The following is a 12,295-nucleotide window of genomic DNA, read 5'->3' on the forward strand; positions in this document are numbered from 1 at the left end:
GTTAGGGCGGCTAGGAGCTGGAACCAACTTCCAAGGGAAGTGGTGCTGGCCCCTACCCTGGGGGTCTTTAAGAAGAGGCTGGATGCCTACCTGGCTGGACTCATTTGAGTCCCGTTTCTCTTTTTGGGGTTTTTTTGTTGTTCTCCCGCCCTGGCAGGGGGTCGGGCTAGAAGATCTACTAGGTCCCTTCCGACCCTTAATCTATGAATCTATGAACTAAAACTCATCAAACAACGATGATCTTGCAGCCATTTGGAAACATGGGATGCTGAATACACACAACGCTGCAGTGGTTCAATTAGAGTGGCTGTCTGGGAGGAGCTCTAATTAAAAGCACCCCCCGCCCCTATCGCCATGCTGGAGCATGCGTGTAGATGCTCAAAGAGACTAAGTGGAATGCATAAGGACTTGGTATCTGTGCTGAAGATTATATGAAAACATTACTACCATTTTCCAGACTTTTCCATGTTTTCATCAATAAAATGTTAGCTGCAGACTAGTGGAAGTAGGCATAGCTACTCTTTGGCACGCTCTGGTCCTTCTTCAGTGAGCATCCCTCAAATGTAATATTGTACCTTATCCCCTCAGGACATTGTCAAAATTCTGTTTTGTCCCCATGTTTTTACAGTTCATTGGGCTGCAGGGAGGATTAGTGTGGAGGTGTGGGCTGCCATACTTCCAATATGCTATTGCCACCCAGTTCTCTGTCCTTATTTTAAGCCATCCAGTGCTGTTCAACGTCTGGCTCAGTGCCTGGCTGAAACTAGTGCATGGATGTTCTTGCTAGCCAAAGCACAATCCAGATAAGACTGAGGTGATGATAGATTAAGGGAAGCACCTGGAAGACATAGTGACAATTATACCTGCCTCTTCGGTGGTTTGTCCAGCTGTTACTGTCTCACTCTAGATTGCCCTTGTAATTGCCTTTCTAAAAATCTGGATCAGATATCAAATGCTGCTTTGACATTTCACAGTGACAAAAATATATTTCCTTTCCTTTCCAATGCCACATCAAGATATATAGTTACTATGGTCAGTATTTTTGATGAGGAGGTCTATTGTTCCTCTCAGCATTGCAGTTGAAAAACTAGTTTTCCATTCATGCTGGAATGTTCATATTTTCATAAATATGCCTAGTATAGGAAGACCTTTCCTCCATGCTTCTGGCAGTAGCTGTCCTTGCAGGCATGTGCACTGGATACTGTGAAACCTACATTTGAAAGGTCTGTGCTCTTACGTTTTACACATACTGTACAGGATGCTGTTGGCATTCCTATGACATTTGATCCACTTATCACTTCAGCAGAAAACAGTAAATGGCTTTTCTTTTCTAATTCTAGGGAGAAGATTGCATACTTTACAAGAGCAAAGATCAGCATACCATCCCTACCTGCTGATGATGTGTAATTACATTTTTCATTGAAGTATTTTTCCACTTGCTCATCTTTTTTAGATGAATTTTTGTAGTTCTAGCTGCCTGCTTTTAAAGATCTATTTTACATTCAGCTATAGATATATGTATTGTATAATACAGTGAACTGAATTTTCGTGTTTAAAAAAAGAAAAAAAAATAACAAATACAAACCACCACCGCCAGCAAACCAAAGTAGAATAATTCTGGTACACTGATGCTAATTTTGTACAGTTTGTATGTATTGCGTGTGCGCTTTTATTTTGTAAAGATGGAACAAAGGCAGTACCAAGTGTGTATCCTGTTGAACCGCACTGTGTTGAGAATATTATGTTCAACAGAAGATTGTTTATCTTTTCACTGTTTTCATGTGAGCAGACTGTGAAGATGGCTGATAAGCCATGCAATATTTTTATACAAGTGTGACTTTTATAGTTTGAAGTTAACCACAAGTACAAGCTCCTTTCCAAAACAGCAAAGCTGCCTTAATAACAGGTGCTGTTTAGATTCCGTCACCTACATGGGGATTTTGTTTCTGGAAAAAAAAACAAAACCCTTTTCCTTTCTGTCCTTATTATTATTTGCATGAAGAAGGAACATAGAGTATCAAGTATAACTGTGTGAATGTACAGTACTTTGGGCTGCACTAAAGGTTTCATGGGCCCCTGCATCTATTGAGGGGGGAGGATGGGGGAGGGGGCAATCTGTAATCCTAAAATCTTGTTCAACTGAAGTTACCAAAAGGGCAGCTGCTTTTTTGAAGCTGAATTGAATTTACATCAAAGTGTTTAAATCTGAGTAATTGTATGCTGCAGGCTAAAAACCTTGCATTTAAATGTCCTAAATGTTCTCTAGTTTTGGTAACTAGGAATATAGGGGGAGGGAGGGGAAAATTCAGGTTTACAAACACTTTAAAAAAAATTGTGCTGTTGTCAAAATAGGGTGGAAAACCCCTTACCAAGTACGCTCTTAATGAATTCATTGTTTCAAGTACTGGTGACACAGAAATGCATAAAGTCCCTGGGTAGTAGGCTTAAAATATTTCTGTGGGATATGTGCTACACAGTTCTCAGATTTTTAATATGCAGAACACAAGCTGCTTTTCAGAGTGACGGTGGTTTAAGTTGACAGCTATCAGAAGTAAATGTGCACAATCTCTCCAAACAGAATTTTAACGTACTTGTCCAGAATCTTTGTTACAAAAAGGTAAAAGACAATGTGGATGTGCTTGTCATAAGCCCTTGAAATCCTGCATAGGGCTGCTTCTCAGTATTTACAGCAACCTGTCTCAGAAAAAGACATTCTAGAGTTGATTTTATCTTCAAAAGAACGTAACTAATCTGTTTGCATCTGCAATCCATGGCTTCAGACATTTTTCTCCCAAAATGTTATGCTAGATTATTTTTCCCCATTTTTTGGATAGAAACTTTGTTTCCAAGCTCTAGACCACACTGACAAGCTATCTACACGTGGTACTTTACTTTTTCAGAAAGTAATTTTAGTGAAGTAGAAAGATGGAGAGAACAGTGTATTCGCAAATGTCTTAAGCTCAAAGTAAGAAAATTCCGTGCCCAGCATTGTGTGTGTTAAGCTTATCAAGGGCTTTCTTGTTATGCACAAATACATCTGTGGACTCAAACTGTTTAAATCGATAACTGGATGCCACACTGTTTTGAACAAGAGGTCAGTCAGGTTAACTGACTGAGCATGATTTTTTTTCATGCATGCCCCATTTATTTTTTAAAAGACTACTAGAAAGAAAAAGATAACATGGATGTTTGTGAGGTCAATTTTAAGAACAAAAGTTTGAAATTATTTAACGTAGAGGTGAAATGAAGGTTGACTGATTCAGCTTCTCAATTTGATTATATAATATGTTTGTAGAATGATGTGTAGAGTGTTGTACCTTATGATTTATTTTCTTTTATTTATTTACAGTCTTATTTATGTTCCGTTTAATATAGTTCAGTTCCATTTAAAATGTTTGACATTAAAGAGGTTATCATGAGAAATGTTTTCAATATTCTAAATTTTTGTCTGACTAGGTGATCCTAACAACATTCACAAGAGTATTAAAGTAAATTTTGTTTGACTGGTAACTATAGGTGTGGCCCGGACTAAGTTCTGTTGGCTTCAGTTTGCAAAATTTGCTCATTTTTAAAATGAGGCCAGCTTAGGAATGTAGACTCTCTCCTTACTTTCCAAGTCCTCACTAGTATTACAAACCTATTTATAAGCAGCTTTTAACAATTATGTTTTTTGTTTATATAGCTAATTCAAATTATTCACACTGATGAAACATTAAATATGCTGAATTAAAATGGATATGGACAAACCTATATGAAATCTAAAACTTATACATATTACTCTTAAAGTAGCAGAATTTACCCTGCACAGGGTAAAAAATGTAACATTTAGCTCTCCTGTCTCAATTATCAGTATGTTATTACAACTGTGTGTATCAAAATCTAAGTATTACAAGTACAAAACAATATTATTGCTTAGCCAAATGGACAAAGTTTAGCAGAAATTGTAAAACGAAACAAATCAAATTAATTTTAATTTTTTTTTTTTACTATTGCAATGTTTATACTATATTAAATATCAAATGCTCAGGACTGAACTAAATATTTAATCAGGTTATATTCCGAATGTGTTTCTGTTTTGTCTATAACAAAGTATGCAACTACATCACGTAGATGAATTTTTGTCTCTGCACTTTCCATGTGTTTCAGTGATTGGAAAAAAATACAATTTTTTAACAAAGCTGTTGCACTGACTTACTGTTTTTTTTTTGTCCATTCTAATTGCTGGCTCAGTCACTGCAGAAGTAGATGTTTGCTTAGTATTTGTCAGCTTCAGAAACGTTAATTGCTAGGACTATTTAAAAAAATTGCACATAGTTCTTAGGCTCAAAGCAGAAGCGTTCTCAGTTTCTCACTTAAACTCAGTTCTTCAATGGATATAAAGTGAACAGCCAATGCGACTGCCAGGAAAGACAGTGACTTTCACACTCATGCAAGACACCTGGGTCTCTTGTGAGTATGAGTTGTTGTGCTGTGTGTTTGTACGTGTGGTGCTTTTGTGATGCCTATAACTATGGAATATGTAAAATGGGAGCATTAAAAATATACTGATTCTTAAGACAGGATTTCAACAACTTGTAGATGAGTTTATCCAGAACCTCTGTTGCTTTTGTCCCCTCCTCTGTCTCACCTCAGCCCAAGAGATCATTTACATCTGAGGTAGATCTTCACATGGTGCAAATGGTCATAGCTCCATGCAAAGTGATGGATCTTGAAAATTTACAGCACCTGGGAGTCAGCTCCATTGGCTTTGCTTAAAATGTTTGAGGGGCACTGAGCTTCCTTGCCTGTTCTTTCTGGGCACAACAAATTCACCCCTTTCTTACCAAATTAGGTTTAAAAAAAAAAGCAAAACTAAGAACATGAGTCACTAAGAGTTAGGTGCCAGAGTTACTGAGATGTTTTTCTATTTTCATAGGTTAAATTAAACTTGGCCATTTGACACAAACTGCTCAGGACATTAAAAATTTACCTCACATTCTTAAAACTAGAAAGTGCCAGGCTTTTCCATTAAATCTGCAATGATTATAAAGCTCTACCATAGATAGACACCATCAAAGTAAATAGATCATTAATGTAGAAATAAAATAAAATCAAAATTTAGATTAAAAATGAGTTTACCAGACTTGCAGGAAGAACATGGATTTTAAAGTGGTCAAGGCACAAAAGTTTAAAAAATGAAAAAAGAAGAAAAGGAAGGAGAGAGATTATCTTCTGGGTAGTCACTGCATATTAACGTAAACCTCTGAATCTTGAACTGAAAGGCATCTTATCTTGGGTTAGAATATTAGAAGAAGCTGGTAGCACTTGCTACCCTTCTCCAAAGGCTTCAGTATTCAGTTTCCAAGTGTTGATGAATATCCTGCATTTCTGCCATTGAGTAACGTTCTGATGATGGAGGATCTGTAGGTGAACAGGCTGTGCACGTAAGTATTGACCCTCCTACAAATATAAAGAATCCACCAAACCAGCCAGTAAATAGTGCATCCCCAAATTCCCATCTGGGGACAATCTCTGGGATATCCTCATCCCAAAATTCTTGTATTATAACATGGGCAACCCAAGAAACTGGAACTAAGGTCAAAGCTCCAGATAGCCATAAAATTATTCCTCCAAACAGTAACAGTCCTTTCTTGAGTTGCTGTTGTGTGTCTCTCATCTTCAGGAAGTCCAAACCAAAACAAGAGAGCAGGAGACTCAGAAATCCTAGCACATTTGATGTACACATTAAAATTCTGGAAACCCTGAACTCCTGCAGGCAAAGCCAGAAAAGAATCAAAATCCTTACATTGTGTTCTTCCAGTTTCATCTTGGACTATACAGGTTTGCCAGAGTCCCATGGTCCAGGTCTCCAGTTCGTTTATATCAAAGCTGAGATTTTTCCAGTCTGGCAAGTAATTACAGGAACCAGTTAAAACCCACCCTAGCAAAGAGAATAACATTCCAGATAGTTGCATCCAACGTCTGTGAGCTACAGCCATTTTTATAGTAGCCATAAAAGCATTAGAAATGTCTCTATCCGGGCCTACAGATCTCTCCTCTGTTCAGTTCCTTGTTGCGCTGAATATAATAGGGAATAACATGTATAAGTAAGTAGAGGAACAGTCTCTCCTATATATACTGTTTTAGAAAAAGGACTTTTGCCAGATTTTAGATCATCTGGTTCCGTGTGGAATTGCCTTGAATATAAGGAAATACTGTGGTAGACTATTAATTGACAGGTGTGGCTACAACTGATCTTACATTCCATGTGCTTTATTTTGCAGCAGAAAAAGCTGGTCTTTCCATAGAAAGTCATGTTCTTTAATATCTTTTATATGACTGCTAAGAAGAAGGAGTTGTTATCCCAATGAAAAGGTTTTAACAGTTATGAAGATCTGGCATCTCAATAGTTAGAAATACAATTAACAAACTGAATAAAAGCCATAAGTACAGGGTGTTTGGATGAGCCCGTGCTAAAATTATTTTAACAAATATGGGCTGCATGTAGTAAAATAAAAGCAATATTTATCAGGTTTCAACCCATGTATTACAATCAATGTATTGGCATGTACAAGAATAATCTAAATATTTTCCAGCCACTCGTATTGTAATTTTGTTTGCGTGTGTCTAATATATGCAGGTGTAGAAGACCCATTTTAATTTTTCTGTCTATGAGATCACTCTATCTCAATCTAAAACTTAGCTGTCCAGGTAGCGTGGAATACTGATGAATTACAATGTAGGATTAAGAAACTAAAAAAAAAAAAAAAATTAATGTATGAACAAACCTTACTCTCTGCAAGTTTTGTTGGTTTATCCAAGAAAATTCTAGGTTCCTAGAACACTAACACAGTTCCTACATAGACTCTCTCTGTAGAGTGTCTACACCCAGAATACACATGCTTTTAAGAAATTTAAGAGTTGCATATATTCCGCACTAGGTAGGTAGAGGACTCTGCTATTGGGAATGAAAAATAAAAGCTCTGAATCTCATTTAATTGATTTCATATGAAAAAGAAACTTACATTTTGGCTGTCAACCAAACTATAAAAAGAGCATGCTTATTCTTTTTGGGGGTTTCACAGCTCAGTTAGACAGCAAACAAAGTTGTGGTGGTTCTTCTCCACAGTCCATGGTAGCTTTAATGTCCTGCTGAAGAACTGTTAAATCTTTTGTTTCACAAGTGAGGGAAAACAGTGCTTTGAAATAACAGTTAAAGGAAGAAAGAATTAGACACACAAGTTTAGTGAATAAACTAGGTAACAAAGAGTCCTTTGAATCATTGCTGGAACAAGCAGAGTTTGTAAAGAGAAGAGTCCTTCTACACTTCTTAAGCTCTTAGATTTTCAGGTCTATTTTCAGTTTCCAAGTGTTGACAGTGATCTTGTACTTCTGCTGCTGCATAATGGACAGAGGATGAATGGATTTCAGCTGAACAGACTGTACAATTAAGCAATAACCCTCCTAGTATAAGACAAAATCCAGCAAACCAGCCAATAAATAGTGCTTCCCCAAAATCCCACCTGGGGACAATATCTGGGATAGTCTCATCCCAAAATTCTTGGACTGTAGTGTGGGCAACCCAAGAAACTGGGACTATGGCTGTAATTCCCGATATGCAGAATACTATTCCTCCAAGCAGTAGCAGCCGTTTCTTTAGTTCCTGCTGTCTCTCACCAACCTTCAAACAGTCCAACCCGAAGCCTGAGAGCAAGAGGCCCAGAAGTCCTAATCCATTGGAAAAAAACATTAAAATCCTAGAAATCCTGAGCTCAGGAGGCAAAGCCAAGAAAGAATCAAAATCCTTGCATTGTATTCCTCCTTCCTCTTGGACAACACAAGCTTGCCAGAGTCCCATGGTCCAGATCTCCAATTCATTTAATTCTAAATTGAGATTTTTCCATTGAGGTAGATAGGTGGTGAGGCAGGATAGAACCCATCCTAAAAAAGAAACCAAAATGCCACTTAATTGCATCATAGTTCTATGGACTAAAGTCATTGTGAGAACAGTCTCCTAAGAGCTGTAGGAGGAATGTCTACCCTGCAGCTCTATAAGAGCACCTATCTTTTGTGGTGGTTGGAGCTATGATGCTCTTAGTTCTCTGCTGCCCTGAATATAAGCTTTTGATATTAACCCTTTGAAAGTTCTGAAATGCTTTTTTGTTCTTGGTGAATATAATGTTTCATGTAGAGGACGGAGGACTCTGCTAAACCATGAGTTAGGCTTTCTGATAAGGATTTGATCTGTTACCTTCCAATTTGCTTGGTAAAATTATATCCCAATGCCTGATGATTACAAGTCTGAGGATGAACAAAGAAGGCTCTATGACCCCTCACCCTAAAATACAACAGAAATCTTTGTGCTTCAATACGGATTAATTAGATTTTAAGTGGTGATAAAAAAGCTGCTCTGTCTGCAACAGGACTTCATTGTAATAGCTAAGTTTGAGATTTCAGGGACGTAAATCAAGGCCTTGTAAAGAAAGGTAGACTGTTTCCCTATAATCTTTATTCTTAGACTTCCTCAACATACACAATGGCTTCTCCTCCACTCTCCTGTTCTATGCCACAAGCTCTGTAAAATACACTGTCAAAGGTGGTCTTTGTTTCACATTTTCCACATTCATTTCTTTTAAAATGGGCTTTGTTTTAGGACTGACCCTTTTAAGGGGCAAAGGAGAAGAGAGTGAATGTTCAAAGCACTGTAGAGAATTAAATCCTCAACTTTCACTTGTAAGAATGAGCCCAGGGCAGACTTTCACCTGGGGTAAATTGTTACTGTTCAGCTGGTTTCAATGGAGCTATGACCGGTTATGCCAGCTGAACACTGTCCTATTAGCTAAGTCTCTCATGGTACTGGGTGTTTGCTCACGAGAGTCATCAGTGACAAATGTGTTAGGCATTTCCTGCCCCAGTGCTTCTAAAAACAAGTCCTGCTTAAGCATAGGCAGTGGGAGAAGATGGCACCTACATGCACCATAATGCTTTTGCCCTGCTGTGCGCTGCTGAGGTCCGTCTCTTCTCATCCCCAAGCTCTAGGAAATTGATGATTTGGGCACACATGTCTATGGTGGTGGCCATGGTTTGATTGTTCACCTCCAACTGATAGCGCCGGAGTTAACTTCATAGCCTGTAAAGGCATTTAAATATTACTTTTAATAAGTAAGGCAGCAATAAAAGCCACGCTTCCCATTCACTACTGGGCTGTGTGCATCGCCCTTCTAATATATCAGAATGGGATGTAGGCAATTTCCCAGCTGCTAAAGAGCAGCTCCACTCTGAGAACTGGCTGTTATAGTGAATCTCCCGTGTGTTTGCAAAGTTATACCTGCTGAGCTTTATGACATATATAAAGGTATTTTTACTGCCATAAGCTCTGAGGAGATAAACACCACAGATAATCTGTTCCCAATTCCTCCTCATGCATAAATCAGAAATATTTAACCAATTCCCATCACTTCCAACTGTGCAGACACTGACTGGTCACATCTGCCTACCTGCAGCATGAGCATGACAGAAAATAAATGGGTTTGCATAAGGGAGGCACTGATTTGGCCTGAGGATGTTGCAAGAGAAGGAAGACAGCCCCCCATAGAGATTTCAGGGCTGGCAGTGATATTTTTCCCTCCTTCCTGGTTTTGGAGCAAGCGCCTTTGTTCTGGAAATCATTGATGCAATTTAGATGAGCCCTTATGCCAACATTTTATAACTCAGCAGTGTTTAAGTGTTCCTTAAGAGTGTTGATCCACAAAATTGTAAGCTACAACACTGTCCTTCACTTCACCGTTCCCCAAATGAAGATCTTCCTGGTAGGCTGCCTTGTTTGAAGCATGATCCTATTATTCTTGTTTAGATCCTGTATGTTTTTCCTTTTCCGCTCCCCCATTTTAGGAGTTGGGTAAGAACAGACAAGTGGACCTGTCACACTGACCATGCAATAATTAAAGGTTAGAGATGGAAAGACTTTGTAGAGAAATTCAGTTAGCAAATGAAAACTTAATCACAAAAAGGAAGCTTATAAGAAGTGGAAACTTGGACAAATAACTGGGAAGGAGTATAAGAGCATTGCTTGGGCATGCGGGGATGAAGTCAGGAAGGCCATAGCGCAATTGGAGTTGCAGCTAGCAAGGGATGTGAAGAGTAACAAGAAGGGTTTCTACAAGTATGTTGGTAGCAAGAGGAGGATGAGGGAAAGTGTGGGTCCCTTACTGAATGGGGGAGGCAACCTAGTAACAGATGATGCTGAAAAGGCTGAAGTACTCAATGGCTTTTTTACCTCAGTCTTCACAAGCCAGGTCAGCTCCCAGGCTACTGCACCTGACAGCACAGTTTGGGGGGGAGATGAGCAGCCAACAGTGGCAAAAGAACACATTAGGGTCTATTGAGAAAAGCTGGATATATACAAGTCCATGGGGTTGGATGGGATGCAATTGAGGGTGCTGAGGGAATTGGTTGATGAGATTGCATAGCCACTGTTCATCATCTTTGAAAACTCATGGCAATCAGGAGAGGCCCCGGATGATTGGAAAAGAGTAAACGTAGGGCCCATATTTAAGAAAGAGAAAAAGGAGGATCCAGGAAACTGTGAAAAAACAGTCAGCCTCACCTCAGTCCTTGGAAAAATCATGGATCAGATCCTCAAGGAATCAAATTCTGAGTACTTGAAGGAGAAGAGGGTGATTAGGAACAGTCAGCATGGATTCACCAAAGGCAAGTCATGCCTGACCAACTGGACTGCCTTCTATGATGAGTTAACCGGTTCTGTGGATGTGGGGAGAACAGTAGATGTGGTGTACCTTGACTTTAGCAAGGCTTTTGATACGGTCTCCCATGATATTCTCACAGGCAAGCTAAGGAAGTATGAGCTGGATGAATTGACTGAGGGGTGGAAAGAAAACTAGCTGGAGCATCGGGCTCAGAGGGTAATCAATGGCTTGATGTCTGGTTGGCAACTGGTGTCAAGTGGGAGTGCCCCAGGGGTCAGTCCTGGGCCCAGTTTTGTTCAATGTCTTCAACAACCTGGAAGATGACATAGAGTACATACTCAGAAAGTTTGCAGAGGACACCCAGCTGAAGGGAGTAGTAGATATGCTAGAGGGTAGGGCTAGGATTCACAGCAACTTAGACAAATTGGAGGACTGAGCCAAAAGGAATCTCATGAGGCTCAAGGACAAGTGCAAAGTCCTGCACTTAGGATAGAACAATCCCATGCACCAGTACAGGCTGGGGACTGACCTGGGGGCTAGAGTGGACAATGAGCTGAATATAAGCCAACAGTGTGCCCTTGTTGCCAAGGAGGGTAACAGCATACTGGGCTGCATTGGTAGGTGTGTTGCCAGCAGATCAAGGGAAGTGATTATTCTCTATTCAGCACTGGTGAAGCCACATCTAGAGTACTGTGTTCAGTTTTGGGCCCCCACTACAGAAACGATGTGGACAAATTGGAGGGAGTCCAGCAGAGGGCAAGGAAAATGGTGAGGGGGCTGGGGCACATGATTTATGAGGACAGGCTGAGGGAACTGCCCCAGGGAATCCAGGCTGAGGGACATGGATCTTTGAGAACTCCTGGTGCTCTGGTGAAGTGCTCAAAGATTGGAAGAAGGACAATGTGGTGCCTATCTTCAAGAAAGGGAGGAAAGTGTATCCAGCAAACTACAGGCCCATCCGCCTGACCTGTATCCCGGGGAAGTGAGTGGATGTGGAAGATGACATGAGACCTGCATCACAGAGACCAACTGGCAGCTTCGGGAATGGTGTCTTGAGGCAGGCTTCAGCTTCCTAGACAACGACCCACACATCACGACGAGAGAGACATGCTTCGGTGGGATGGGCTTCACCTTTCCCCCAAAGGTAAGCATGTGTTCTCTTCTACGTTGGTGGATCTCCTCCAGCGGGCTTTAAACTAGGCTTGTCGGGGGAAGGGGAAGATGAGGTCGGAGGAAGCCTTGGACCACTAAACCAAGCGGCACCCACAAGTACAGCCCAGCCTAGACTGACAAGCAGAACAAATACCCAGGTAAACAACAGGGGCAGGGCAATGCTGAGTTTAGGGGGCCAGTGCACACATCTTCAGGAGGCCTCAAATGCCTCTACACAAACGCTCGTAGTATGGGAAACAAGTAGGAGGAACTTACCCTCCTGCTAGCTGACACCAACCCAGACATAGTGGGGCTCACAGAAATGTGGTGGGACCCAACGCACAACTGGGCAGTGAATATTAAGGGCTATAGGCTGTACAGGAGGGACAGGACAGGGAGCAAAGGTGGGGGTGTGGCGCTCTACATTAAGGAGGAATACACATCCTCATCAAGTAGCA

The 12,295-nt window shown here is 40.4% G+C and overlaps 3 protein-coding genes across 3 annotated transcripts in view; 1 reads left to right on the forward strand and 2 right to left on the reverse strand.

Annotated features, from left to right (window-relative positions):
* WWC2 (WW and C2 domain containing 2) overlaps positions 1-3,732 on the forward strand; it is a 192,668-nt gene extending 188,936 nt beyond the window's left edge. The window contains exon 23 of the mRNA XM_019521880.1: positions 1,341-3,732. Within this exon, the coding sequence (XP_019377425.1) occupies positions 1,341-1,407 (67 nt within the window). The 3' untranslated portion in view covers positions 1,408-3,732. The remainder of the gene's footprint in view (positions 1-1,340) is intronic.
* Positions 3,733-3,939: 207 nt separating this feature from the next.
* On the reverse strand, positions 3,940-6,861 carry LOC109301020 (claudin-22-like). Its single transcript, XM_019521883.1, is given in 2 exon segments — positions 3,940-5,749; positions 5,751-6,861. Coding segments are annotated over 2 exon segments (666 nt in total). The 5' UTR covers positions 5,994-6,861; the 3' UTR covers positions 3,940-5,326.
* A 95-nt stretch (positions 6,862-6,956) lies between these two features.
* LOC109301019 (claudin-22-like) lies at positions 6,957-10,033 on the reverse strand. The gene has a single exon (XM_019521882.1). The coding sequence runs from the start codon at positions 7,976-7,978 to the stop codon at positions 7,310-7,312; it is 669 nt and encodes a 222-aa protein (XP_019377427.1). The 5' UTR covers positions 7,979-10,033; the 3' UTR covers positions 6,957-7,309.
* Positions 10,034-12,295: the final 2,262 nt, after the last annotated feature.

This window comes from Gavialis gangeticus, unplaced genomic scaffold (assembly GCF_001723915.1).
Source record: "Gavialis gangeticus isolate Ggan-Ray unplaced genomic scaffold, GavGan_comp1, whole genome shotgun sequence".
Classification (NCBI taxonomy): Eukaryota; Metazoa; Chordata; order Crocodylia; family Gavialidae; genus Gavialis; species Gavialis gangeticus.